This window comes from Kwoniella mangroviensis (assembly GCF_000507465.2).
Source record: "Kwoniella mangroviensis CBS 8507 chromosome 1 map unlocalized Ctg01, whole genome shotgun sequence".
Lineage (NCBI taxonomy): Eukaryota > Fungi > Basidiomycota > Tremellomycetes > Tremellales > Cryptococcaceae > Kwoniella > Kwoniella mangrovensis.
In genome coordinates, this window is record NW_027062533.1 from 5,197,648 (window position 1) to 5,224,822 (window position 27,175).

A 27,175-nucleotide genomic window follows, 5' to 3' on the forward strand; every position below is an offset into this window, starting at 1 on the left:
CATGGGCAGAGGAGTTGACAATAGTAAGAGAGTGAAATATATCCATGTATGAGATCAGACTGGAGAGGAGGGAACAAGTTGAGAGAGAAAAGGAAAGGTCAATGGACGAGGAGGATTTGATCCCAAGATATCACCGTCGAAATGACGCACAGGCCAGGTGAGCTTGATTTTACGTAACGATAGAGATGACGTGCATGATTTTTCAATTTTATTTGTTTTGTTTGTTTGTTTGTTTGTTTTATTTACTAGCCCCGTTTCCAATCTCATCTCTCTTTTTCTCCGCGGTTAATTAGCTCGATGACAAACGTAAACAGATACACAAACACACATGTGCAACCATTTGGTTTTATATTATCCATACCATACTTTATACATTCCTAAGATACATGTACATATACCACACCTGTTCATCCCATCACACTCTTCCCATCATCACGACATCCTGCAATGCCAATATCCTCCCGCAAACCACCTCCCAGCCCACAGCCATACCTGGCAGCTTCCACTTATTCTCACTCGGCAGACAGCCACTCACCCGCATACGCTGCTCTTCCCTCACAAGGATTCAGAAACCCATCACCTGCACCACCCTATGATCATCGATTCCCAGCCAGTCCCGATCCATTCACTGGAACCCGGATGCTAGCTTACGGCCCATCGGGTCCAGCCCAGACTCCCAACATACAGCAGACCTATAACCCTCCTTATGCCATCCCTCCGCCGCAGTCTGCGCAAGCGTCCTCGCAGCTGGCGAGCAATCGTCTGCCTTTCTTCGAAGCTGCTTTAGCACGCTCAAGGGGAGAAGTGATTGCAGAGCCTCCTTCACAGACCGGCGCGACTCCAGGATATGGTCAGCCCCTACCGTCCTATCTTCCTCCACCCGATCCCAATCATCCCAACTTAGCTGTGGGCTTCACTCAATCCAATACAATCAGATTCGCGACCTCCCACAGTCCGGGCTATGCAAGAGAGTCTTCTCGCTCTCCCTCTCCAGGACTAGATGAGAGCTTTGAGGAGGGCTATGAGAGGACATACAATTATGGTGGTGAACACGATGTAGAGAAGGCTTTATTGGACAACGGAAATCTTCTGCAAGATCAACCGGGGGCTCTCAATCAGCGAAATTGGGAAGAAAAACCTGTGGATTACTTCGGAGGTGATGATGGCGATCTCTCTCTTCCCCCTTTCAGAGGCGCTGTCGGAACGGATCCAAGCGGTGTACCAAGCATACATATTCGTGGACCAACGGATCCGACAATCCTATCTGCACATCCAGATATGGCTGCATCAACGACTCAGCACTTCGGTCCCGCTCCAACGGGTCGAGTAGGTCGAAGAACCCATAATGCTGCGGGACATCGTCGGATCAAGCAGTCAGCTACCCTCGATGATAACGGTTTCTTTGCAGTCGATATGCCTATCCCCACCAGACTCGCCCAATTCTTACCCGTTAAAGGAGTTGAGGAGCAGAAAAGTACAAGGTGAGTGTCTATTTTAGACAGCCAACTCCATGAAAGCTCACATTATGTTCAAGGTATACTGCCGTAACTACCGATCCCGATGATTTCCCTGCTTCCGGATTGAGACTTCGTCAGAATATGACCGACCCTCCTCGTCAAACCGAGCTCTTCATCGTCATTACAATGTACAATGAAAACGCCGAGCTATTTTGTCGGACGCTATACGGAGTGATGAAGAATATTGCACACCTGTGCGGCAGGAAAAATTCCAGGGTATGGGGGAAAGACGGATGGCAAAAGGTAAGGGAAAATGCCGAAGACAATAAATGCTGATGAGATGCCAGGTCGTGGTTTGCATAGTTGCAGACGGGCGTAAAGCGGTTAATCCTCGAGTATTAGATTGTCTTGCTGCGCTTGGTGTTTATCAAGAAGGTAAGCATCTTTTGATCAGGATCATGTTGCTGATCCAACGTAGGTGCTATGACGAACAAGGTCAAGGATCGCCCAGTTACCGCCCACGTCTTCGAATATACCACCAGTTTTGCGCTGGACGCGGATCTGCATTTCAAGTACCCAGATAAAGGTATTGTGCCATGTCAGATGATCTTCTGCCTGAAGGAAAAGAACGTAAGTGAACGTGATCGAAGTTGATTAACATGACTGATCAATCTTTCTACCATAGGCCAAGAAGATCAATTCGCACAGATGGTTCTTCAATGCCTTCGCTCCTCTACTCTCGGTAAGTATATGACCATGTGCAAGGAACCAAGCTGAAAATCTTGTAGCCCAATGTCTGCATCCTGTTGGATGTTGGTACGCGGCCGGCTCCAAAATCTTTGTATTATCTTTGGAAATCTTTCGATCTTAACTCGAATGTTGGTGGAGCTTGTGGTGAGATTGCAACGTTCAAGGGCAAGACATGGCGAAGTTTGCTCAACCCGCTGGGTGAGTTGAGAACGAACATCTGAGAGATATCCACTAATCTATATTATGCAGTCGCGGCTCAGTGTTTCGAGTATAAAATGTCGAATATACTGGACAAGCCGATGGAAAGTCTATTTGGATATTGCTCGGTGCTTCCAGGAGCATTCTCGGCTTACAGGGTGAGCGAATAACGAATATTGCAAATTTTGTTCTCATGCCTGCCTTAGTGGATTGCCCTCCAAAACAATGCCGATGGTACTGGGCCGTTAGCTTCTTACTTTCAAGGAGAGAATTTGCATACCGGTAAAGCAGATACATTTACTGCCAATATGTAGGTGTTTTACTCCCATGGGATGGATTTCGCTAATCTCCTGTTTTGATAGGGTGAGATTCCCCATGAGACTTCAGTGCTTTTTGCTAAATTTTCCTGACTATAGTATCTTGCTGAGGATCGTATCCTTTGCTTTGAGATTGTGTGAGTCAGCAATATCTTGGTTTCCAGTTGAAACTGAAACTCACTTTTTTGATAGCGCAAAGAAAAAAGCGAACTGGGTCCTCAAATACGTCAAATCCGCTGTGGGAGAGACCGATTGTCCTGATACTATTCCTGAATTTATCGCGCAACGTCGAAGGTAGGTCCACCCACCATGCCTCCATCTGTAAAGGCTAATCACAGTGTCTTTAGGTGGCTTAACGGATCCTTCTTTGCTGCTGTAAGTCATTCTCATTCATTTATGGCAATTGCGACTGATGACATATCACATAGGTGTACTCACTCATCCATGTTGCGCAAATCTGGCGATCGGATCATTCTCTTTTGAGAAAGCTGGCTTTGATGTTAGAATTCGCATACAACGCTCTGAATCTGTTGTTCGCGTGGTTCTCTCTCGCCAACTTTTACATCTTCTTTGTGAGTTGTAAATTCCTGCTGAGATATGGCACTATAACGCTGATCAATCATGATAGGTGATTCTCACTCGAGCTTTGGAAGGAGATGCCTTCAATATTCCTCGTATCGATATCTTGAACTCGATCGCACAGGTGAGTGAAACAAAGGAGAGTTTCAGCTTACCATGATAGTACGGTTACTTGGGTGCGCTGGTGGCTTGTTTCATTTTCGGTATGGGTAATCGGCCTCAAGGGTAAAGTTCCTCGTCGCGAATCATCCAGTGATGAGACATGCTGATTTCACTTCCCAGTTCTCCTTGGAAGTACAAAGCGACGATCTACTTCTTTGCGGTCTTGACAACATAGTGAGTAAAGGTATTGATCATTCAATTGGATTCTGAACTGACTAGGCGTGTCAGTATGCTCGTTGCTGCGGTGCTTTGTGCGGTTCAGGCAATCAAGAATTTTGATAGTCCTGTCTTCTCTCGTATGGTAGTGTCACTGATCTCTACCTATGGTATATTCGTGGCGAGCAGTGTCCTTGCTCTGGACCCATGGTACGTTCCGAGCTGTGTGAGGAAAGCATATGAAACTAAATGATCTGGTAGGCATCTTTTCACGTGCTTCATTCAATACATATTATTCTCCCCTAGTAAGTTGTTTTCTTGCAGCACATTGATTCGCTGCTGATTCGTCCTATTCAGCATATGTCAATGTTGTAAGTTATATCGGGCATTCTTCCTTGACTCCAGCTATGTTGTATGCTGACCCTCAAGTATAACGCCTCTTCAAGCTCAATGCCGTGAGTTTTAAGGTTTTCGACCCCAATTGAGTTGCAGCTGACATATTCTACAGTATGCGTATTCAAACCTGTAAGTCTACTTATCTTTCGACAACCCGAAGGTTGCATACTGAAAGTAGTCGGATTATCTACCAGGCATGATTTGTCATGGGGTACTAAAGGTTCAGACTCGGTTCAGGAGAGTGACCTCGGAGCCGTCCAGGGTATCGGAAAGCATGTGGAAGTCGAATTAGTATCAGCCCAGCAGGATATCGATATCGCCTATCAAGACGCACTGGACAACATCCGTTTGAAAGGGACTCGAGTGGAAGAGCTCGATAACAAAAAGGACAATTCGGAGCAGGCGCAGAAGGATATCTATGTGAGTGTCATTCAAAATTAGAAAAATCATTGTATCTGATCGCATGATTACAATAGGCCAATTTTAGGACAAACGTGAGTTGGCGATGATTCAAAGTGCAATACCGCACAGCTGACATCAGTCTACAACAAATAGTTGCTTCTCTGTTGGTCGCTATCGAATGCGTTATTGGCCAGCGTAATTTTGTCGGGAGGTGTTACCTCCACCTTTGACTCGGCGGGAGACTCTCGTACTGCGGTCTACATGTTGATCATACTGAGTGAGCTTCCAATTGCTCAATGAAATAGATAGACCTGACGAGGTTTGTTGTTGATGCTTTGTTTCTTTCCAGTCTTCGTTGCTGGGATGGCTCTTTTCCGATTCATCTGTTCAACGATGTACCTCATCATTAGACTGTTTGCTGGATAATAAGCATAGAGCGGAATGTTTTTGGCAGAGTGACTGGATAACATCGATTTTGCATAGAGCATAAGCATGTCTTGAATAGAGTATCAGTGGAATGTGACAGGATGTCAGAAGTGAAAAGTGTAATCGAGCACCTATCACGATATGCCACAAAATTGATGAGATCAGTCTAGCAGTCAGTCACGCACGTCAAGTGAACTGCACAAAAGTCCAATTGTCGTCTCATCTCCAATCAACTTCCGATCCGTCATCATATATCTGCCTCTTCGTTCTTCTTGATGTCATCTCGCAAGCTCGGCCGCTCATAATATGGCATTGCGATGCATCAGGACTCATCCGCTGCTTCTGGCCATGTCCCGACATTAATACTATCTGATTTGGCAATAGAGCTGAAGAATGGAGATTGCCAGGAGACTTGGGGTGAGTGATTCCATCTGTAGATCATGGGGTCTATCTGATGAGTTCTTATTTCCTATCAGATATACAGGCATGCGGTCCCGCCGTACTTGGCATCGTGTCCGTATGCGTAGACATGCTCTTGCAGTTTGAAGTCACGGCAGAGGCTACCAGTCACAGCAGAGCAGACATGGACATGAACATGGACATGGTCTTACTCAAGTTGAAAACGCTCGAGACCCTATCACATGAAATGATCAACACTATCCCCTTCAACGTCGTTCCGAGACACTGGCTTCGCCTACATACGGATATTTCACTCTTACGCGTCATTCATGACCTAATTACAGGTCCAGGAGAAGGAACACATGAAGAAGTTGAAGTCGAAGGGTTCTGGATGGAAGCTATTCGTAGACTTGATAAGGCGATTATCATCGCTGGTGCTATAGGGAATGGGAGGAAGAAATGGGTTCTAGATCTGATCAAAATCACACAAAGCAAGCTATCTCCTTGGAGGTGTGATGACGTTGAGGGATCAAGAAGCAGGGCGAAGCGATCCAAGATCGAATATGCACCTATCGATACATCTCTTCTTTACGCTCCTAACCCTATCCTAATTTTGGAAGAACCCCCATCCATCGAAGAGTACCTACAGAATCACCTGAATCATCCATTCATCATTCGCGGCTATCTCAAGGGGACCTCCTCTTCTCCACCTTGGCCAGCTTGCGATCGTTGGTCATCCGCAGAGTATCTTCTAGACACTGTGGGAAGGGGACGTGTAATACCAGTCGAAGTAGGGAAGGCGTATGACGATGTGAATTGGACTCAACGAATCGTCCCTTTCACGGAATTCTTACATCGAGCAGGCTTCAAAATGGACCAGACCGATGATGCGAGGCGTGTTACGGGACCGGGATCACCTCTCTATCTCGCCCAATATGCTTTATTCGATCAGTTCCCGGAATTAGAAAAAGATATGTCTTTCCCGGATTACGTATGGTCAAATCCACCACCGCCGGATGAAACCTCTTCGTACACGTCTCCTCCAAATGATGATGGATTGATTGTAAATGTCTGGGTGGGAAGTGGGAATAGTGAGATCATCAGTCCAGCGCATACGGTGAGTTAAGCCTGTAGGCAACCCGAATCGATTGCTGACCTGGCACCAGGACCCGTACTACAACTGCTATGCTCAGGTACTGGGACGTAAACGTGTTTGGCTCGCTCCTCCTTCCTGTGGACCTCATATGCACGCATATGGAGAGAAGACAGAAGTCGGTGACGGTCTTGCAGACCAGTACATGACGAATACCTCAAAAGTACCGATTCTCAAGCCGATAGACGATTTCAAGAAACTAGAATCAACCTATCCAGAATTTTTTGATCATGTATGGCCGAGAAGTTTAGAAACACTGTTGGAGCCTGGTGATATGATGGTGATGCCTCCAGGTTGGTGGCATGCTATGAGGGCAGAAGGAACAGATCCCGCATGGAGTGTATCGATGTGGTATTAATCCATAACAAAGCGAATGATGCATTCAGGTGTAGATCGCGCTATTCGTTCATACGGGTATACTAAAAGATCGACCTTCAAACAATCTCAAATCAAATTCTTCTGCATCATCTACCTGAGTTGGGTTGATTCCACGAGAGAACTATATGAGAGGTTAGCGAGATTGGCCAGTTTCCGGTGTTTACACCAACTTACGTGACATGTCCCCTAACTTCCTTGGTTTGACGAGATGTCTGATCAGACCAGCGATAGCGAGAACGACACAAAGTATAGCTGCGGCAATGTAGGCCCATCCTAAGAATGGTTGTTTGCCTCCTATCCATGATACAGTCGAGATGACGATGGATTTTGTTCCCGTGAATTGTTTGACGGGATAGTCTGGGTTACATATAATCGTCAGTCTGTAGTAAATATGATGGAATTTTTGATAATGGCTTCACTCACTCATGTATGCAGACACTCTGTACCTTCCTTGAGTCATGACTTCATCATCGTTCCGAGCCCACAGCTTTCTGAAAGTAGGTAATGCTGCGATTCTCATCCAAATTTGGAAATGCTCGTCTTCGTATAAATTGGGGAATTCTGTATAACCGTCGGGATAACGACGAACCCAATTAGGAGGTGGTAGGACATCGGAAGGTGAATCATAGCCTGGTGTCACAACATAGTTCTTCTTTACACCTCCCCATGCTATTCCTTTCTCAGTGAAATTGTAGGTCTGGTTCTGAGCGCCATCTATGGGGACGGTGTCAGAAAGGATCCTGCTAATCGCGATGACAGTCCTGTCGACTCACTCTGAGCATTGAGAAGTACCACTGGTCCAAATGTATCTATATGGATAGTCAACACAAAGCAACATACTCTCTCAGACGTGAATATTCTCACCATTGAAAACACTATTGGCGATAAGCCCACAAGGATAGTAAGGCTTGCCTCCCGAAGAAGTGATAGGTTTGCAATCCCCGCTATCGATTTGAGATCTACTGGGGAGTCAGTCTGGAACCACGTTTGATGTGGGTTACATCACTTACGCAGATCTTCTGTCACCCTTTAGTTGAGATGTATCTAAACTCATCACGTAACGACGGTGATTCTGGTAACTGAACTTGAGGTCAGCGAAGTAGACTATCAAGGGAGTGGAAAGAAAACTAACTAATTGGTCAATTTGTAATATAGGAATACACCGGGTCCTGTAATAGCCTTATTCTGTCAGCCTGTTATACACCCATGCATAGGAGAATAGTACCTACCCAAGTTGTAAGGGACTTCGAATTCGATCTCACATCTCGCCTCCTGGCCAACAGATCTGGACGAATCATTACTAAAGGACCAAGTGGGCGCGGAAATGGACGACTTTGTATCTGACGAGCCCGACTTGAACGCATCTAGAAAACAAAGGTCAATTCGAAGTCTCACTCAGATCTCTGACTCACAATCGTAAGCGCTGCTTGGCATGGATTGGAAAGATCCATCTGTTGGAGCGTCGACATCACATTGAGTGTAGTCCAGAGTTATTGTTGTCACCTTCCCACTTCCCCATACTATTAGAGCTCCAATAGGAGCGAAGATCAGGCCGATGATAAACAAGGTAGGTAATACTGCCTTAGGAGTGAGGATTGGTTGCCATGCCTTGAGACGTTGTTGCTTGAAAGCGGTGTCTATAACGCGTAATCTTCGTCAGTTACTCGTGTAAGGGGTAAAGATGAGAGGTGATACGGACTCGCGGGTCTCTTTGACCATTTGACTTTCTCCTTCTCGGTTGGTGCAGCGGCCCCATCCACGTCGGATGGCCTATCCTTGGATTTACGATTGAAGATTGCCATGATGCCAGGTTGTTGAAGTGAGGAAGAGAGCAGATGGTGGGTGAATGTGAAGATGAACAAAAACAACAAGACCGACGCAGGCAATTGAGGTGGTAAGGTAATCCAGTGATCCACGCCGCAGCGGAATCAAATTCATACTATACTCGTATATCTGTATACAATACCTATACGTATATACGATATACATAGGGGATCATGCTATGCATACAACATTTATACATGTGGGGATACCATACCTTGCACAGATACATTAAGCGAATACAAGTTTACGAGCCACGTTACGACCAGGTTGAGGTGACTCAGCTTTGCGTTTCATTGCTCCACTTCCAGATGATTTCAGAGCGGGTTTGCCTTGAGTCTCGTCAGGAGCCAGAGCACGAGGTCGGAGCTCGGCTAAGGGTTTTGGTAATGATGCTGGGGGAGTCGGACGTGGATATGACGAGAAGAAGCGATGTTCGAGCGCCTGTAGCAGGCCAGTTAGCGTGAACGTGAATGAGCAGATATCTCACGCACCTTTCTGGCAGAGACTCGAGCTACAGGGTCGTATTTGAGCATGTCCTTGACGAGATCTTGACCTTCCTTGCCTATGGAAGATATCATGTTCCACCATGGATTCTTAGGATACGATCCGATCTCATGATAATCTGGAAGCTTCGTGTGTCCCTACCAGTCGCTAATTAGCAACATCCCGACAATGAAATTAGGAATACTCACCGGCCAATCCTGCTCAGTGGGCGTTCCCATAGCATGGAATGTCTTCTTGAGCTGATCAATATCCGTCTCACCTGACAAAAAGGGCACACGAAGGATGAGCTCGACGAATATGGTCCCGATAGACCACATGTCAACGGCGGTGGAGTAGAAACGTGAACCAAACAGAAGCTCTGGAGGTCGGTACCATCTATCATATATCAGCTATAGTGCCCCATAGTTTTGAGACTCACCGAGTGATCACTTGACAAGTCATTTTGCTGCCTGCGTCTCCAAATTCTCTCGCCAGACCAAAATCCGCTATCTTTAGCTCTCCGTTCGAGGCGATAAGCAAGTTGTTGGGTTTCAAATCCTACGACATCAGCGTTTGTACGTAGTCGCATTGACTTACTCTATGTAATACCCCATTTCTATGGATATACTCCAGACCTCTTAACGACATGGCTATCCAACTTTTGATATCTGCGTTTTGAAAGATCAAAGCTTTGTCTCGGATGACAGCTTCAAGATCGGTATCGAGAAACTCGAGAACCAAGTTGATATTCTGTTTCACCGAGAAGACGTCGAGAAGCTAAGTGAAACACTGCGTCAGAAATATCCTGTGTACGATGAGAAGCATACTGACAGCAATGATGTTAGGGTGATGCAATTCCTGCAGGAACTTTACTTCTCGTAAAGCGGTCATATCCAATCCATCCTTCATTTCCCCAGCCTTGATCTTCTTGATGGCCACTTTGCGACCTGTCGATCTCTCAATACCTGCAATGGGAATCTCAGGGTTCAACCCATGACGACAGCTAGCAATACTCAAGATACGAACCTTTATATACATTGGCAAATGTTCCCTCTCCGACTTTGACACCTTTTGCCCCTATGGCAGAAGATGCTATCAGTATGACCGGACTGTACCCACCCAACGTTCCGGACACTTACATCGAGCAGCCCTTTGACTGTTCTCTCGCACAGCTAGATCCATGACTGTTGCGTCTGTGTTGGTGACTGACCCATAGAGGCAAAGCAGGAGTTTTGAACCAGTAACAAAAGTAACAAATAGTCGAATGCTGACACACGCCTGCTGCCTGAATCCAATGACAGATACCAGAAGCGGAGACCCCAGCTGTCTGATATGTCAGGCGCGTGGTGACAGAGACAGTTAGGCATGTCAGATGACACAAGCAAGTGCAACCCATCATACCTCACCGTTCAATATAACAAGTAAGATCGAGATATGTATGTATTTTATTCGACTTTATACCACATATTTGATGACTTGGCCTGGGAATAGGGAGCGGTATATGAATAGGACCAATGTCAGATACCTGAACTTACTCGGATTCCTGATTTTCAACCGACATCGAAGAGTCAGGCCGCGGATCGTTGGAACATTCCTGGCTATATCTGCGATGGAGACGGTTCGTTCGTGGCCGTCACCAACTGACAAAGCCCAAGATACTGGTGTAATTGCTCGAGCATCTCAACTCCTTGGTATGCTTGACCGTCGAAGCCTTCTCTGATATTATCGATCAACCCGCTTGGGGCGCTTGATCATCGATAGTGTCTCTTCTGCTGACAGGAATGGAGGTGATGCGGTCTTTTGGACTCATTCTGAGTGCTAAGGCTCTTGATCAGTAACGTACGCTAAAATGGTGAGAGGACTTCATCGGTCCAGTAGTTTGTGTCTTTCCCCCGATCGGACCTTAAAGACTCCATGTGTCAGTTCTGATTGATCGCTACCACGATAATGCAGTCATATGATCTTCTCGTTAATGATCAATCAGTGGTGTTTACATCTAAGAACAGCCATCATTGATAGTGTAGTTTGATTGTACGGATTCTTACGCATGCTCTGTCACCAAGGAAAGAATCATATGTACCACCAATATCAGTCCAGAGTCACATCGATAACATGGGACCATTGCTAGTATATAAGAATCATCAATCGTCAAGTAGCATTCGCAGTGCCGTATGGGAGTTGCTCTCCAGGTATAGTGCGGCTACCAGATCTCTGGAAGTATGCTGTAAAATACTGAATGATGCCGATATAAAATCGAATACATATTACTCGATCACATGATGAGCCAATGAGATGTAATGGATCTTGATTGATAGCGTTTGGGCTCCTCTCTCCTCTATGCAAATATGTACTGTCAAGTCGAGTGAATCTGAAAGCTACTTAAAATATAAATGTCAATTTATATAGCTATGATGTTAACGATGTCCGTCCATATGTGGTTGGCGATCACGAGTTGGACCGTCGAAGCTTCTAAGGGAGATTGGCAAGGACGGAGAGTGAAATGTTGTGGAGGGATTACCAGGCAGGGCACTACGGATAGGGGGAAGTCGAAGAGGAGGCAACTGTATATTCGGTCCGTCCTGGTGGGTGGACCGGACAAAAGAATCAGACCTGGAGTCCTGGGGTGTTGATCCGAAAGAAGAGGAAGAGGGAGAGCTGGGATAAGCCATGGAGCGTTCGAGGGGAGGAAGGCTTCGTCGTGGCTGATTGGACAAAACGACATCAGTTAGTTGGATATTTCCATGTGTATGACGAGTTACCACTTACATGGTCTCCGTCCATCATGTTTGCACGGTAGGAACGGGGAGTGTAACCATCAACCCTGTCCTGACGAGGAGTGCCACCATCAGGCCTACTCATAAGAGGAAAATGATCTCCATCCACCATATCGCGGCGATAAGAACGATCATGAGAATCGCCATCCACCATATCCGACCGATGGGATTGACGAGGATGATGACCATCTATCATATCAATGCGACGAGAGTGATCATTTTCTCCATGCCAAGTTCTCCATCTCCTCACCTCATCTCTTAGCTGTTCATTCTCCTCTATGAGATTCCGTACGTCATCCTGCAGTCGTCTATTGGCTGATTCGAGCGAAGCTATACGAACATCCGCATCAAGAGGAGTTTCTCTACGCTCAGGCGAGGTCGATCGATGAGTAGGATTGGAATTGCGTTTTCCAGGCCAATGAGCTCCGTCTACACCATCACCATCTGCTTGGGCATGACGAAGATCAGAGGAACGAGGTTGGAGGGATGTGGAAGGGTGACCGGTACGAGAGAGACTTTCATCGACCTGTCGGATCAGAACTTCTTTCTCGGATTCTAACACTCGGATTCTCTCTTCTAGACTATCTTGATATCCCTTCTTTCGGCTCCTGAACCGCTGAGCTGCAAGTCGGTTCGCTTCACGTCGTCGGACTAGCAAAAGCTTAGCTTTAAGTCTACTAGATTAATGATGAGTCACTCACCAGATGCAGTACCGCCAGACGCCGGTGGATTGGTGGAGTATTGATGAGCAGCGTTGTATCCTATTTCGGGTGATAATGGGGGAGATTGATGACTAGGGCCGGAAGAGTGGGAGGATGAGGGTGAAGCTCTGCGTTTAAGGGAAGAAGCGGGTGAGAGTCGCACAGGACTTGGACCATCGGACATTGCATTAGGCATGGCGAACGAGGAAGACGTTGATCCATCCAAGACAGTGAATATGTGTGTTTTCCGTATGAAGGTCTGAACTTGATGTATCACCGTTGTAGGAAGGAATGTACGTGAATGTAGCAGACAGTAAAAATAAATGGAATTGATGGATAGTCGAATTAACCTGTTTGCTGGAATCGGGTTTTATGAGGGCGAGTACCTGATTTTGGAATGTGGGGATCTGTTGTTTAGAGGAGAGATTAGAAATTTACTCTGGATGGTTGTATCTCTGGATGTTTGGATTGATGAATTATTTTAGCATCTAGATATTCTGCCAGGCCCTTGGTGTCCACTGATGTAGTGTAAGAACAGTATGTATTTTCTACTATTTTCTAGGAAAAGACGTAATGGACCGGACGAAAAGGTGAAAAGTGGTGGTTTTTCCCGTCCACAGCGTGAGATTGGGAATGGTTTTGTCAGCCCTGGTGGGATCTGGGCTGTGTGGGGTTACGACCAGGGAGTAGATGGTCGAAGAAGATGGAAGGGGGATGCAAAGTGAGTAATGATTACTCATCAGTAGTGATTTATATATCCAGAGGACACATAAATATGACCCTGACGGTCGATGAGCCAGCCCATGATTATAGGATGAGAATCAGATTCCAGCAAACAGAACACCACCATTATTTTAGATTTGGATCCTGGATGATGAATGATCTCGCATCCGTAATTACCTATTCAGGCAGTAATTTCCCATCTTAGCGCGTTTCCGATGCCGATGCCTGTATCCCAACAACCCAATTACCCAATGAGCATGACAAAAATGCAGTCCGCGTTACCATGCCAAAATGCCGAGCGATGAATAGAATGAGCGCAGATCAGACTAAGGGGGACGTCAGCAATTAGGTTGAGTTTGGGAGTTCCAGTTGGATATCCTCATGAAGTCAGACATTCTTAGTCATATTCATCATCCGGCTTGTCCGTCCTCACAGGTCTATCTGCCAGTTAGGGCTGTCAGCCATCCACCGTTCACATCACCCAGGCCTCATTATCTCATCATACCGTCATCAATCTTGCAAGAAAACTATCACTCCGCTTCACTTGCACTCATCATCATAGCACTAAGACATGTATCACAACTCATTGTGATCGCGGAAAACCCGAAATTGTCTTTGGGTATCGGGTCAAGAGATGATCAGTTCCCGTTAACGTCATCCGGTCATTGACCATTGAGACACCCAGATCCAGAACGGCAAGCTCAAAGGATACAAGAGGTTGGTTGATGTGGCTGAGAGTCCATATTAGGGAACTCTGAGGAAATCGCTCATCCTCAATGCATATGTTTGGACAGCTGCTACAGTAATTTATGATGCATATATATCCTATGCCTTCCTTGATCGCCTGCAGCTTGACATCACGTGACGTTGATAACCTCTTCGCACCTGGAACATAACGAATTCTCTTTTTCCGCGTTGTAAAGCCAGCAGCGAGGACATTGAGACCGTGTAGCGGGACCAAGAAGTAGCGAGATTGTCTCGTTCTCTACCTCCAACGATGACTCATACGTCCATGCCATGGCGCGTTTATCGGCAGATGACAAGTCCCCGACGGAAGATACACCAAGCATTGCCGAAAGAGTGCCTGCTGACGTGATATCAGCGTCATCGCTTGTGCTGTAAGACGTGACTTACCAATGTTCCCGGTACCCAAAATCTTACTCAGATAGACTTCCGTCTGATTCCCAACCTTGATACGCCTTGATTTTCCAGATGAGCTCATCGGCTGTCTTACAAGACAAAGAGAATGCTGACTCACTTTTCGGCTCGAGCGTTCTCAACCAGCTTCTGCACTTCTGCGCGAAGTGATATGATCTGACTCATCTTAGATTTTACCGTCGGGTTCAACCAAGAGAGCTTCGTCATTCAGCCAAAATCATCCTAGGCTATATAGACTTACATCTGGAATCCAGGGCTCAAGGAACACTGAAGCTTCTTTACCGCCGATATTCTCATAGATTTCCTCCGCTAAATGCGGTGTTATGGGAGCTAGCAGACTCGTCATGCGACCCAGAACCTAAAAATCAGCGCACTTCCACTGGAATCGAACTTACATGATACAAAACAGCCACGATCGCCTTTCTGGTTGGGCTTTCTAGATCGTCGCAGTACATGGTATCTTTGATGATGTCAAAATAGAATGCAGATAGAGTGGAGGTTGCGAATGTGGTAGCCGAATGTAAGACTATACCTGTTTTAGCGACATCCACGAAGGGATGTGACTTACCTCTATTGAATATATGAGAGTCGTATGCTTCTTGTGCTACGCTTTCAAGGTGACTCATCTCGTGAAGAATATAACGATCGATCTTAAGGTCAGCCAATTCCAAATCAAATTGAACTCACCGGTCGTAAGGAAACGTCACTTAAAGCCTCATGCTGAGCGCTTGTATTGGCAATCAGGTATCGCAGGGTGTTTCTCAATTTTCTCATAGCTTCAGTGGCGTTAGAGATGGATGTAGGCCCGATGGAAACATCGTTGGTATAGTCCACAGATGCTGTCCAAAGTCGCAAGATATCGGCACCACGAGGAGTGAATTGCTAACTTTTAGCTAAATCTTCCTTCCAGTTGTACTTACCTTCTTTCCGTGTATGATCTCCATAGGCGACAGACCGTTGCCAGCCGATTTACTCATTTTGTCCCCCTGTTCATCCATCACAAATCCATGTGTGATCACCGTTCCATACGGTGGGATCTTCTCGGTTGATGATATGAGTTTAGTCAGCATTGACGACTGGAACCATCCTCTATGCTGATCCGATCCTTCCAGATAGACATCAGCCAGAGGTTGGCGGGATAATCCTTCCAAAAGTGTCCATGATGAACCACTATCAAACCAAACATCTAATGTGTCAAAACTTCTAGTGATATTCTGACCTTGTAGATGTGGTGGTACAAAGTCCTCATCTTTCCCTTCCCACCAATGATCCACACCTTTCTTGTCTAGTACTCCTATGATATGGTCAAGCGTTGTGCTATCCATGATAGGTCCATCTGGTCCAAAAAGCGCCGGAATGGGTACACCCCAGCTCCGCTGCCTGGATATACACCATTCGGATCTTGATGTGATGAAGGCTTCTAATCGTTTACGAGCTGATTTCCATAAGCGTGGTCATTCGAACAGTTTTCACTCACATATAGCAGGGTGGAAATGTACCCTGTCCATCGCTTCAACGGCAGAACTTTTGACACCCTCCACATCAGCGAACCATTGAGGAGTCGCTCGTACTATGATGGGTTTCTTGGATTTCCAATCGTAAGGATAACGATGTTCAATTTTCTGCTCAGCAAGAAGCACATCGCTTCGGCTCAACAAATCCACCATGGCATCCGATCCCTTTCCTAAGACCTCTTTTCCTACCAAAGAGGAAGCAATAACCCCTTCCACCCAACTTTCAAGATCACTGGTAAAACGACCATCATCGTCAACGGGGCAACGTAACTCTTCCGGCAACATCCCCACTGCGATGAAGGCTTCGTAGTCTTCGTGACCGTGAGCAGGCGCCGAGTGGACCAAGCCTGTACCAGCTTGCGATGTGACATGTCCAGCTGCGAAGATTAAAGGTTTCGGCTGAGATAGAGAAGGAGGATGGAAAAGATGGGTGTATCGAGTGCCAACGAGTTTGGATCCTATCAAGATCAGCTTCATGTCGACATTACTGAACTTACCAGGCAGGCAACCAATGATATCTAATCGACCTAGAATCTCTTCCATTGGCTCTAATCTATCAACCCCAATGACCAGTATCCTGTCTGTGCTCGACTTGACTACAGCATATTCCATTTCATTGTGAACGGCAACACCCTGATTGTCAGCACGATCCGATATGTTCTTCGACTCACCATATTGGCCGGTAAAGTCCAGGGCGTTGTTGTCCATATAGCAAGTTCCAATTTACCCTTCCCGCCACATTCCCTCCTATACACCTCGGCAAGGCCCTCGGACATGTCCTCCTCTGCTACAGGAAATCCGACATATACCGATCGTGACTTATGCCCATCTTTGTAGCTGAGCTCAGCTTCTGCTAGCGCAGTTCGTGAAGAAGGGGAGTAATAGGTGGGTCGTAGTCTGTGTGTTATGCAGCCTGACTTGTTAGCATTACCTTGATCGATACTCAAACTCACCTCTTTCGACCATAGTCTTGAACAGTTTCAGCTGCCGTATCTCGAAGTCGTGATCTGCTTATCAGCTATGTCTGCAATATGATGACATACCTAGTGTTCTATAAGTCCCATTTTCTCCGTCCCAGTCCGCCATCACACCCAACGCCTTCATCTCGCTCTTCTGCACGTCTATCGCATCCAAAGCTACCTTTCGAGCTTCGGAACGGACTTGCGTGGGGTTCAAAGCAGTGTGCGATTTCTATGAGGTGTCAGCATTCGGGTCCATCAGGACTCGGATTATAGGAATATAACCTACTCCAATCGCTGCTAACGCTTTGTGCTCAATAGGTAGACCATGACAATCCCATCCGGGCACATAACTACGTCTGATCAGCCTTCTTCGGCTTTGTCATTGCGAAGAATTCACATACTGGACACGCTTCCCCCTTATCAGATTGTAACGATTTATGATATCTTTCAACACTTTATTCAATGCATGACCTATACTACACATCAGCAAACGTTGTACGTCAAAAGAGGTTGACTATTATATACCCATATGCAGATTCCCATTGGCGTACGGTGGACCATCATGCAAGACAAAGAGTGGATTGTCCTTCCTATTTATCTATTCGATACGGTGAGCTAAGCCTGAGATTCCTACCACTCACCTGCTCTTTATAAAGTAGATCTGAAGTTTTCAACCGATACTTCTTCTCTGCTTCCACCACATCTTTATGTTTGAGCGGAAAGTTTGTTTTGGGAAGGAGTAGAGTGTGGGAAAAGGCCTTTCTGCTGTCTATCTTTTCCGCAGCCTGCGATGTTGTACTAGCGTATCGTAGCCTAGATCGACAAGAAGACGATGCTGCGAGGTGTTGTAAGCTGGGTCGAAGGGAGACTGCCGGCAAGCGGAACAGCGCTCCGTAGGTCATTCCAGATCCAGATCCAGGCAGGGGGCCAAGAAGGGCGTCGGGCGATGGGTCGTGAAGAGATGGAAGGTGACAATAGTCTGTGAGTTGCTATGAGATATGAGGTCTGGTGTATGATGGGTGGACCATATATACCATGATATCGAGATCCAACTTTTGGGAAATACGAAGTACGGCATGATCCGAACCAATCCCAGTCACGTGACAATGACGGACGATTGCTTGCAATTGCTTTGGATGTGATCTGACCACGTGGCCTGCAGGGTTGTTGGCACTTCGACGCGCCTCTCCCTCTCTCTCTCTCTCTCTCTCAGAGACATAACAGTCAATCTCATGTTATATCTTTAACCTCTCTCTGTCCCTCTCTGACTGTCCATTTCGTTCAGCTTCCATACAACGGTCCTAGTCTCAGTCAACACCTGCTCATCCTCGCCCTCGGGACATGTCAGTCCTCTTGCCTTCCCGAGGAGAGTTGGACGTGTATGACCCAAACAATCCCTTTCAATCGCTGGTCTCTCAATCAACATTTCCCCTGGCAACTCGTCCGGCCCCTGCGACAGCTGCTGCCGTGCCAGCGAAGATGCAAGTACACAAGAACAGAAGCGTCAGTCATATACAGGAGGGAAAAGATCAGTTTGATGTGTTCAGATCTTGGAAGAAAGGTATCGATTCAATAGCGCCTAAAGGCTCTCCCGCCAATAGAGAGGTTCTCGCTTCGGTAAATACATTCATTGCAAGCAAGTCTCGAAATGCGCTCTCATCCCTCATTCCTCGTCCATCTGCTACCCCAGATGTCTTCGCACCGGAGCTCAAGGCTACACCTGCTGGTACATCGACCAATAATGTTGACGCGGTTCTCTCATCCAAGCGTCCCCGAGATCTAACACAAACATCTTTATCTTCGGTACCACAGAAGCGTGTCAAGCTCGAGAAAGATGCTGTCGATCCAGCTGTGAAGACCGCAAGAGCTGAGGAGGAGAAATGGCGAGCGAAATGGGTCAAGGTATTTCCAACTCTGGTTTTCCACTTTGAGATAGGTGTAGAGGAAGGTGCAGGGAAAAATTTGAGACATCGTGTGTCAAAGATGGGAGCGGTAAGTCAACGTCATATAACCTTGAATGTTGCCCTATCGCTTATGCTCTCTTGACAGAAAATCGACCAATTCTTCTCCACTCGTGTCACTCACTTGATCGTGAAGGGCCATGCTTCACCTCAAAAGCCCAAACCAGCTGCACTGCTTGGTCGGGACACCAATCGAGAATCAAGTAAGAACCCTTTCCTAGATGGAACAGGCGTTACGGACCTGGCTCAGAAGGCGGAAGCGTTGAATATCAAGGTCTGGACTGTGAAAAGTGAGTCTTATGCTACTCAGTCCACTTCATCTATGCTAATGATCGGATGAAGAACTTGCCGACCTACTTTCACGTATATCCCCTGTCGAGAACACCAATCATGATTCCCTATCCACTCTGCTTGAAGATGAAAGAATAAACGGTACAAGAGAACGAGATCTATCTGCACCGAGACCAGATTACTACTACTTCAAACCCGGTAGCAAATACCTCCTAGTTGAAGATGCTACTTCAAAACACAGAACCGTTATGGTGAAGGAATACACATGTAACCAGAAAGATGGTGCAGAATGGCCTACTCTGTTCGATGGATTCTTACGTGTCTCTTCGTCCATGCAGACCAACGTACCGGTTGAGAAGATAAGAGAAAGAGCTTGGAAGCTTTACGTGGAAAGGAAACCTTTTGAGGGAGAACAACCGCCTCACGACTTGAAACGATCTACATCTCTTCGAGCATTCCCCACTACTCCTAAACTTCCAGAGGCTCAACCATATCATAATGCGTCGGGCAACAGTGTCACTCTCACTTCAACCATTGCCTCTACTTCTACTGCTGGTACCCCTGCTTTTGGCGGTTTCAATGGACTTCCAGGTCTCGGTGCGAACAAGGATAGAGCGATCATGCAGATGTCCAAGCGAGTGCAAGTCCTTAAAGGAAATGCTCGTCTTGCAGCAGCCAAGCGAGACGATTCCGGTTATGAGTCACCATCGGCATTACCCACTCGACGTGCCAGTATGGGATACTCCCAACCAGCCAAGACATTTATGACGCAAGAGCAAGTGGTCAAGATGTTACAGCAAGCTCGAGAACCGGTACATGAGACAGCTATCACTGTTCAGATGAGAATGAGGAACAGAGAGAAGGTCGATATGGGTTTGAAGGGAAGGGAACAGGACACTGCTGCTGGATACTGCGAGAATTGTCGATTGAGGTATACCGACCTGTCCGTGGTGAGTAAATCTCCTTTTTACCTGCATAATGATCTCGACAATGCTGAATTTTATTCTCTTCTAGCATATCGCTTCCAAGAAACACCGACGTTTCGCCACCAACGACGAGAATTTCGAAGATCTAGACAGACTTTTATACACTTTACAACGACCGCTTCATCCTGCAACTGTGATACTCAAATACCCACCTTGCAATGATTTACACGAAAAGGACGACGATTGCTACAAGTGTGATGTTGACATGGCCTCGGAAACAGGAAGTCAGGAATGTAGAGCAAGCGAAGCGGAAACTCAAAGTCCGGGAGGAGATCGAGGTCCGGTGATGATGATTGACGGGCACGAGTACCGTTTGTCCGATGATTTGGAAGAAATGCTTAGCTGTGAAGCACATTATTGATTGATTTCTTATGAACCAAGATTGGTATCTTTCATTTTACCTGTTGGCATTTAATTGTTTGTTATATAGTATAGATACCATTGACATGACCGTTTTGACATAGCATCAGCATTCATTATAGTACACTTCCGTAGATAGTTGATTCTCGATGTATAATCATGATTGGCCAGCCTATGGATCTCAGGTTCGTCTTCATAACTCGACGAGGGTAAAGTAGTATCGTGCTTAGATCCTTGTCTCTCGGGACAATCCCACTTTGCAGTTTATGTTTGAAAATGGATATTTCAATACATGTTGTGAAATACAAAATATACAGTGATCTAATGCCATTCTTTTAGTGAGGTCGTGAATGAACTATTTATTGATAATACAGTATATATCTATGATTGAGCATATGTATGAAGCAATCCCTCTGCCGATACTAACATTGCTTTACGCCTCAGTAACCTCCGATCATATCCATATCTTCAACTTCATCGTTTTCGTTGCCTTCTTCTTGAGGATCTGGGTTATCTCTGAGCCATTGTAGGAGTTCAGGAGGATAATCACATAATCGCAGTTTTCCAGGTGGATCCTTCGGATAGATCAGATTTAAGAAGCCTCGTTTGACATCTTGACGAAGCCAAATCTCTTCTTCGTAAGTAGCTCGAATCATGGGCATGTAGACCGTGACGGGGTTGGTCTGTCCTTGCCGATGCTATTATCGGTCACGGTAAGTTGGCAAAGTAGACCCATAGAGATGAAAGATGATCTCAAAAACAACGTATGACTTACAAGTCGGTCCATCGCTTGAGCATGCCAAGCAGGGTTCCTATCACCAATAGTTTAGATCACCTACCTGCTCCCAGAATGTGAATAACTCACCACATGAGGTCTAAAAAGACGCAAGCTGACGCTCCAACCATAGACAACCCTTCACCTCCGACCTTCATTGATGCCAATAGGCACAATTTTCGTTTCGCGTCCTTGTTGAACTTATCATTATAACTGACTCGATCTTCGATGCTCATGTTAGCCTTCAGATAGACGACACCGTATTGCATTTCTTTGAGGATTTTGTCCGCTCTACGGTACACATTCTATCAATGATCAGTGCACGAGAACTGACAAATCTAATCTGTAACTCACATCTTGGCGGTATGCTTCCAATGGTGGCTGGAGAATGCTATTGTTAGTCATTATGTCTTTTGCGCTCAGTAGGTTCCACTTACAATATTACAATCTTCCCATGAGCTTGCTTTTCGAGGAAAAATCGGAACCATTTCATCTTGATGGACTCTTTGGCGGTGATGGGTCTATACTTCTTTGCCCACCAATGCTTTCTTCGAGTCTTAAAGGTAGTGAGCCATTCAGCTCGAGATTCTTTATCATCTTCAGCACCAGCGGTGCTACTGGTCCAAGGTACTAGAGACCTATCTTCTACCCCTTCCAAAGCTTCTATGAGCATTCTCTTACTCAGCCAGAACACCTTGACGGTTTTAGAGGGCAAGTTCACATCGCCGAGGTCTTTCTTGAGTCTTCGAAGTGAAAAGACCTCGCCAAACTTTCGAGTTGCAGTGGTGTTCCCTAGTAGAGCGGGTGACGTGATGTAACCCTCAAAAAAGGGTTGAGAGGTGAGACCACTCGGAAGATTGAAAAGTTTAGCATATGCGTAAAGTTCAGATAGATGATTCTGCACTGGAGTACCAGTGAGGACGTGAACATGACGCTTGTGTAAAGCTTCGACAGCTTTGAACCTCTGAGTCTTGCTGTTGCAAATGTGACTGCGTAGGGAAAGGGTAAGCTTCATTCAGCTCTGAGGGGTCGATTATGGCACTCACTGTCCTTCATCTAAGACGACTCGATAGAAGAGCATTCTATGAAGAAGCCCTTTCTTTCTGTGGCTGAGTGTAAGAGCATCGTATGTGGTAATTACGATCGAAGCATTCTTGAGTTTGTCTATCTTCTCCTCTTTCTGTTTCTCATAGTGATTATACACTATCAAAGGGCGGTTTTGAGGCCTGAGTACCTCTGTAGAGTCTTTCCACCATTTGGCATTACTACCTTTCCAGTGATGCTCGATCATTTCTTCCCATACACCGACTATCGATTTAGGACAGACGAGCAAGGTGGCCCTGGATTTCTGACAAGTGGCCGAAGTGGCTCGGCAAACGGAATCGATTTCTGCCGATTCTCGCCAGAAACGGCTTTGGCCAGCTGATATAACGGGATTATCCAGAGGTGCATTGTCAACGAAGATCTTGGACATCGGATATTCCTTGGGAAGTCGGTAGGTAGGTTCTTCTGACAAGATGGCTGATACTGCAATATCGCATATTCAGCATGATGATGCAAGGCGATAAGGAAGATGTACTTACCACTCATCCACTCATCTATCGCTCCGACTGAAGCTTCAATAAGAGCCAGAACAATCAGACTTTTGCCGGTACCCATCTACAGGGATAGACATCAGCAAGACGATACGAAATCCCCGATATGCTACTCACCTCATCAGCCAGTATCATACCCTTGCCTTGCAAGGGTCTTGTAACGTCCTTCCCTAAAGTCTGAGAGAAGTGATCACTCCATTGATCTCCACCTTCATCGGTCCACATATGTGAGAAAGACGATAAATCGAGGAACTGCCTGTTCTTGAGCGAAGAATCTTGTCTGATCATTGTTTCATACAATGACCTGTAGTCATTTTCCATGAATAACATTTTTGATAGACCAACTTTTTGATGGTCATGGAGTTGTGTACCAACCCACGGTCCTAATGCAATGCGAATCAGCTTCGTAATGTATCACATCCGAGAAGATGATATTTGTGCGCTCACCTGAATCGGACATAGGCATTCCTCCTGTCGAGGAAGACATGAGGAGTGGCAAATAGAATTAAGTATGCGGGTCAAGAGGTAGAGGTCTGGAGGTCGTGAGTATACAAATAATTCAGAGAGAGGATCTCCTCTCTAACCGTATGTCGATGATCTTAATGTGTTTGATACCTGAGACACAGCCATGAGACAGTAGATGGAGAAGAAAAGGAAAAGAGAAGTAAAGGAAAAGACGAGGAAGGTTGTGCTACTTATATATCTGCTATGGCATCCAGAACGGAGGAAGGAGGAAAATGAGTGGTCCGTGCGTTGATGCATGAGTCGACTCAGCTACAGTCAGATTGTTCACCATCACCCATGAGCAATATGAGTCGGATTGCCTACTCTACCATGTTCCTCATACGGTCATCACGATCGTCATGTATACATGTATAAGTTACATATTCATCATCTTCGTTCGCAAGAACCACATTTCCATCGTTTCTTCCTTCATAATTTAGAAACAAGATACCAACAAGGATCAAGATACTTCCCACCATCATAATCAATTCTTCAGTAACTTCAATAACTACTTATCTTCAGTCAATAAGTATCGTACCACTCCTCCAACAACTTCACCAACTTTGACCATCCCTTCCAAAACTTTCACTCTTCTTTCCACCTCGAGTCTTTTCTTCTCTTGTAATTCTTTACCTCGCATCAAAAATTCCATCACTCTAGCTGCATTGGTCATAGCTTCTTTAGTTTCGTTAGGGTAGTTACTGAGTGATTCAGTCAATTCAGATTGTAATCGTTCGATATCTTCGTCAGAATCAGGTTGATCAGATTCAGGTTCTTCCGCAGCAGCGATCCCATCTAAAACTTTCAGTACTTTGGTGATGAACGCGTCGACTCTTGGGGGTGTGAAACCTCTCGCAGAGAGAGCACGTTCGAGATCTCGTCCAGATATGAAACATTCGTCCGTAGCGTAAAGGTCGGCTTGAAGCGCTCGTCGGGCGTGATCAATATCATGAGCAATGAGACAGGTGTGAGCGATCCAATTGTCAATCTCGTGCTTTGAAAGTGAGTTATGGACCAAGATCAAGTGAGCTCGTAAGGTTTTAGCACTAATCTTGATGGGACTTTCCTGCGACTCCGAAGCGGAATTGGTGATTGCAGGTTTCGCTGAGCTTGATGTGGTTGATTGAGGTGTGGATTGTCGAGGAGATCTTGAAGGGATACTTGCACCCATGGAGGGTTTTTCAGCAGTCAAAGGTGTAGGAGGCAATGTATTTGTCGGATGAGAGGAAGCATGACCATTCATAGGTGCCAGACTGATGGGTTGAGCTTGAGGAGTGGGTACCTTTGCCGTATCGTTAGCCTTCAAAGTGAGTGGGAAAGGAGGCAGCCCGATCACCGGTGGAGTGTCTCGTGGTGCAGCCACTTGAGGCGATGCGATCTTGCTTGTTATAGGGTCTTGAGAGGCTGGTGAGTCTTCCGTCAGATTTGACACGGCACTTTGGGTCAAAGTAGGCACAATGTGAGTGGAGTCAGCAGTAGGAATAGAATCAGAATTTCTAGGAAGTTGCTTTTCTGCAGCAGAGTTCGGAGTGGTATCATCGATATCCTGTCGTGCACGCTTGGGTGAAGGTGGCGCAATGCTGCAAGAGAACTGATTATCAGTCACGATTTTCGAACTGAGTCAATTTGGAGCTCACGATTCTGCTGCTGATACAGTTCTGTCTTCCGGATGCGATTCCCTCTCTCGCTTCCTACTTTCTATCTCGGGACTGGGACTTCTTTCCTCTTTGATCTGCCCTTCCACCTCCATCGTTTCGTCCTCTTCATTCTTGTGAGCAGCATCCTTCTCTCCTCTCGCCCAGTCAGGCAGATCAGGGAAGTCGGCTTCCACAGCGGCGGGGACTATACGAGGGGGCTCATGCAACACCACCGTCAATTGACCAGCCCAATTTTTCCATAAGTCCAGATCAGCCTCATTCTCTCGCGCGAACGGTGAATCGAGGTTGATAGGCTTGCGATGAAGGTCATTGATAGCCGCGATGCCAGATGCAGGGTCGCTGTAAGTGACATTGGCGTAACGAGGAAGAGCCGGGGAAATGTGGAAGATATCGACGGCGACGCTGAATAATGTCGTCAGCGTAGGTATATAGGAGCCAATCTAAATCATAAATACTTACATTTCTCCGTATTGTGCAAACAATATCCCGATATCTTTAGCTGATGCTTCATGTGGGAAGCTAAGGTGAAGTCAGTAAAATGTCGTTCTTCCACATACTGACGATGACTCACTGAGTAACGAAGATCGCACCTTCACGAGGCTGAATCCCTTCATCTTCACCATCAATAGCTGCCGAAGGTTGTTGCATTGCGCCAAGATCGAGTTCGAGATCGTTATACTCACCAGGCTCTCCACTTGTGAGGATAGGTGGTGAAAGAGCAGCTGGCACAGGGCGATCGAATGGCATTCTGGGTCGAGATGGCTCTGAATCTCCTCTTTGCCAAGGGCCAGGCTCTGAGCTGGCAGATGGCTCGGGTTCTCCACCTCCGGGTCGCATGTAAACATCTGCTAACGTTCTCTCCTTTCTTCTCTTGAGATAAGAATTGCTTGCGCCAACGGTAGCAATCTTGTCCGCGAGATTATGACCCTCCACACCACTATCCTTTGGGATCCAAACAAGCGTCATCTGAGCATGGAGATATTCGGTACAGATCTCTCGCCAAAGCTGATCAAATTTTACAGCTTCGAGTCGCGAAGAGGTGTCTATACCAATGATGGCCGCTTGAGAATCGCAAAATACCGTGAGCTCGTGTGAGATCGGCACACCATCCTTGATGGATTGTTGGAGTAGTTCTCTAAACCCTTCTGCAGCTTTGTAAATCCCACCGAATTCAGATTCCAGAGCATCTCCTCCCAGGATGTGTCCTCTCATCTTACTTCCGGAAAGATTCGAGTTGACTTTCCATTCCACGGCAGCACACCAAGCTTCTCCAGCTCTACTCGATCCATCGGCATACCATACGGATGAGCGGGTTGAACATAATTGTCGGTGAAGATCGATAGCATCATCTCGATTGAGAGACACATACTTGGTAATGGGAAGATGAGAGGGAGGAAGGGAATGCACAGCAGCCGTGAAGCCCCCGATATTAACCGTAGTTGGGTGAGTCAAGAGTGTGAGATCGGGCGGACCAGATGGTATAGATCTGGAGTCTGATCGGGCATGAGGCGGAATTGACCTTCGAGGTGGTGATGATTGTCTAGAATGTCGTCTAGGTGGTTCGATAGCGGATGCTGCAGAGTAGCCCCCGGAAGGTATACGGATTGCAGGTGGCACTGCATTGTAAGAATTGGCGGATGGTTGATATGGATCATAGTGATCTTCGTAAGACGGACGAGGTTGTTCATATGCAGGATAAGGAGGCCTAGGAGGTTCAGGTGGATACCCGTTATAAGGCCGATAAGCAGATGGAGGAGGAGGTGGTGGTGCTGAATTTGGATATAGGTATGGTGGGAAGTCTCGAGGGGGGATGGGAGGGATAGGCGGCGGGAAAGGGGGTCTATCGTTATAAGCTCGGCTGGGAGAATATCGACCGGATTGGGTGGGTGGGAATGGTGGGAAGTGCGACATCCTATGTCAGAACAGTCAGAAGATGCGAGTCAATAAATTCAGTAGACTTGACAAGACAAGTCTTACCTGGTACGGTTTAAGACGGTATTCCAAAAGGGTCCGAGGGATTAGTGGCCTGAGTAGAGAGAATTCTTATCAGCACGAGGATTTCACGATGAGTATCGATGTCATAGGTGCATCAGCGACTCTGTGATCGGCATTGACTTACGGATCAGTCTTCAG

The 27,175-nt window shown here is 46.4% G+C and overlaps 11 protein-coding genes across 11 annotated transcripts; 4 read left to right on the plus strand and 7 right to left on the minus strand.

Annotated features, from left to right (window-relative positions):
* Positions 1–447: 447 nt before the first annotated feature.
* On the plus strand, positions 448–3,461 carry I203_101955 (uncharacterized protein; the record flags this gene model as incomplete). The annotated part of the gene is made up of 14 exons (XM_065516993.1): positions 448–1,481; positions 1,535–1,760; positions 1,805–1,892; positions 1,936–2,087; positions 2,143–2,199; positions 2,246–2,405; positions 2,457–2,563; positions 2,612–2,649; positions 2,697–2,715; positions 2,822–2,859; positions 2,915–3,016; positions 3,070–3,097; positions 3,151–3,294; positions 3,351–3,461. The coding sequence occupies 14 exons, from the start codon at positions 448–450 to the stop codon at positions 3,459–3,461; spliced, it is 2,304 nt and encodes a 767-aa protein (XP_065373811.1).
* A 45-nt stretch (positions 3,462–3,506) lies between these two features.
* On the plus strand, positions 3,507–4,843 carry I203_101956 (uncharacterized protein; the record flags this gene model as incomplete). The annotated part of the gene is made up of 10 exons (XM_065516994.1): positions 3,507–3,526; positions 3,584–3,637; positions 3,692–3,829; positions 3,881–3,924; positions 3,977–3,990; positions 4,128–4,144; positions 4,210–4,435; positions 4,492–4,509; positions 4,571–4,694; positions 4,767–4,843. 10 exons carry the CDS (start codon positions 3,507–3,509, stop codon positions 4,841–4,843), a joined length of 732 nt encoding a protein of 243 aa, XP_065373812.1.
* Positions 4,844–5,426: 583 nt separating this feature from the next.
* On the plus strand, positions 5,427–6,753 carry I203_101957 (uncharacterized protein; the record flags this gene model as incomplete). Its single annotated transcript, XM_019146462.1, has 2 exons — positions 5,427–6,359; positions 6,409–6,753. The coding sequence occupies 2 exons, from the start codon at positions 5,427–5,429 to the stop codon at positions 6,751–6,753; spliced, it is 1,278 nt and encodes a 425-aa protein (XP_019003995.1).
* A 106-nt stretch (positions 6,754–6,859) lies between these two features.
* Positions 6,860–8,575, minus strand: I203_101958 (uncharacterized protein; the record flags this gene model as incomplete). The annotated part of the gene is made up of 10 exons (XM_019146463.2): positions 6,860–6,894; positions 6,948–7,130; positions 7,197–7,487; positions 7,547–7,582; positions 7,638–7,732; positions 7,784–7,852; positions 7,906–7,942; positions 8,003–8,137; positions 8,186–8,410; positions 8,473–8,575. The coding sequence occupies 10 exons, from the start codon at positions 8,573–8,575 to the stop codon at positions 6,860–6,862; spliced, it is 1,209 nt and encodes a 402-aa protein (XP_019003996.2).
* A 250-nt stretch (positions 8,576–8,825) lies between these two features.
* I203_101959 (uncharacterized protein) lies at positions 8,826–10,262 on the minus strand (the record flags this gene model as incomplete). The annotated part of the gene is made up of 8 exons (XM_065516995.1): positions 8,826–9,038; positions 9,089–9,238; positions 9,290–9,476; positions 9,520–9,638; positions 9,690–9,857; positions 9,912–10,045; positions 10,107–10,157; positions 10,220–10,262. 8 exons carry the CDS (start codon positions 10,260–10,262, stop codon positions 8,826–8,828), a joined length of 1,065 nt encoding a protein of 354 aa, XP_065373813.1.
* A 1,232-nt stretch (positions 10,263–11,494) lies between these two features.
* Positions 11,495–11,864, minus strand: I203_101960 (uncharacterized protein; the record flags this gene model as incomplete). Its single annotated transcript, XM_065516996.1, has 2 exons — positions 11,495–11,782; positions 11,847–11,864. 2 exons carry the CDS (start codon positions 11,862–11,864, stop codon positions 11,495–11,497), a joined length of 306 nt encoding a protein of 101 aa, XP_065373814.1.
* Positions 11,865–11,935: 71 nt separating this feature from the next.
* I203_101961 (uncharacterized protein) lies at positions 11,936–12,751 on the minus strand (the record flags this gene model as incomplete). The annotated part of the gene is made up of 3 exons (XM_019146465.1): positions 11,936–12,043; positions 12,105–12,505; positions 12,556–12,751. 3 exons carry the CDS (start codon positions 12,749–12,751, stop codon positions 11,936–11,938), a joined length of 705 nt encoding a protein of 234 aa, XP_019003998.1.
* Positions 12,752–14,135: 1,384 nt separating this feature from the next.
* On the minus strand, positions 14,136–17,814 carry I203_101962 (uncharacterized protein; the record flags this gene model as incomplete). The annotated part of the gene is made up of 15 exons (XM_065516997.1): positions 14,136–14,362; positions 14,413–14,477; positions 14,537–14,634; positions 14,678–14,794; positions 14,850–14,962; positions 15,005–15,086; positions 15,357–15,871; positions 15,914–16,541; positions 16,622–16,847; positions 16,904–16,934; positions 16,994–17,141; positions 17,199–17,262; positions 17,314–17,383; positions 17,438–17,510; positions 17,554–17,814. 15 exons carry the CDS (start codon positions 17,812–17,814, stop codon positions 14,136–14,138), a joined length of 2,718 nt encoding a protein of 905 aa, XP_065373815.1.
* A 439-nt stretch (positions 17,815–18,253) lies between these two features.
* Positions 18,254–20,511, plus strand: I203_101963 (uncharacterized protein; the record flags this gene model as incomplete). Its single annotated transcript, XM_019146467.1, has 4 exons — positions 18,254–18,904; positions 18,962–19,163; positions 19,216–20,114; positions 20,179–20,511. The coding sequence occupies 4 exons, from the start codon at positions 18,254–18,256 to the stop codon at positions 20,509–20,511; spliced, it is 2,085 nt and encodes a 694-aa protein (XP_019004000.1).
* Positions 20,512–20,950: 439 nt separating this feature from the next.
* I203_101964 (uncharacterized protein) lies at positions 20,951–23,367 on the minus strand (the record flags this gene model as incomplete). Its single annotated transcript, XM_019146468.1, has 9 exons — positions 20,951–21,208; positions 21,286–21,322; positions 21,376–21,576; positions 21,640–21,666; positions 21,723–22,274; positions 22,332–22,812; positions 22,869–22,944; positions 22,998–23,263; positions 23,328–23,367. The coding sequence occupies 9 exons, from the start codon at positions 23,365–23,367 to the stop codon at positions 20,951–20,953; spliced, it is 1,938 nt and encodes a 645-aa protein (XP_019004001.1).
* Positions 23,368–23,892: 525 nt separating this feature from the next.
* On the minus strand, positions 23,893–26,953 carry I203_101965 (uncharacterized protein; the record flags this gene model as incomplete). The annotated part of the gene is made up of 4 exons (XM_065516998.1): positions 23,893–24,964; positions 25,022–25,444; positions 25,502–25,561; positions 25,614–26,953. 4 exons carry the CDS (start codon positions 26,951–26,953, stop codon positions 23,893–23,895), a joined length of 2,895 nt encoding a protein of 964 aa, XP_065373816.1.
* Positions 26,954–27,175: the final 222 nt, after the last annotated feature.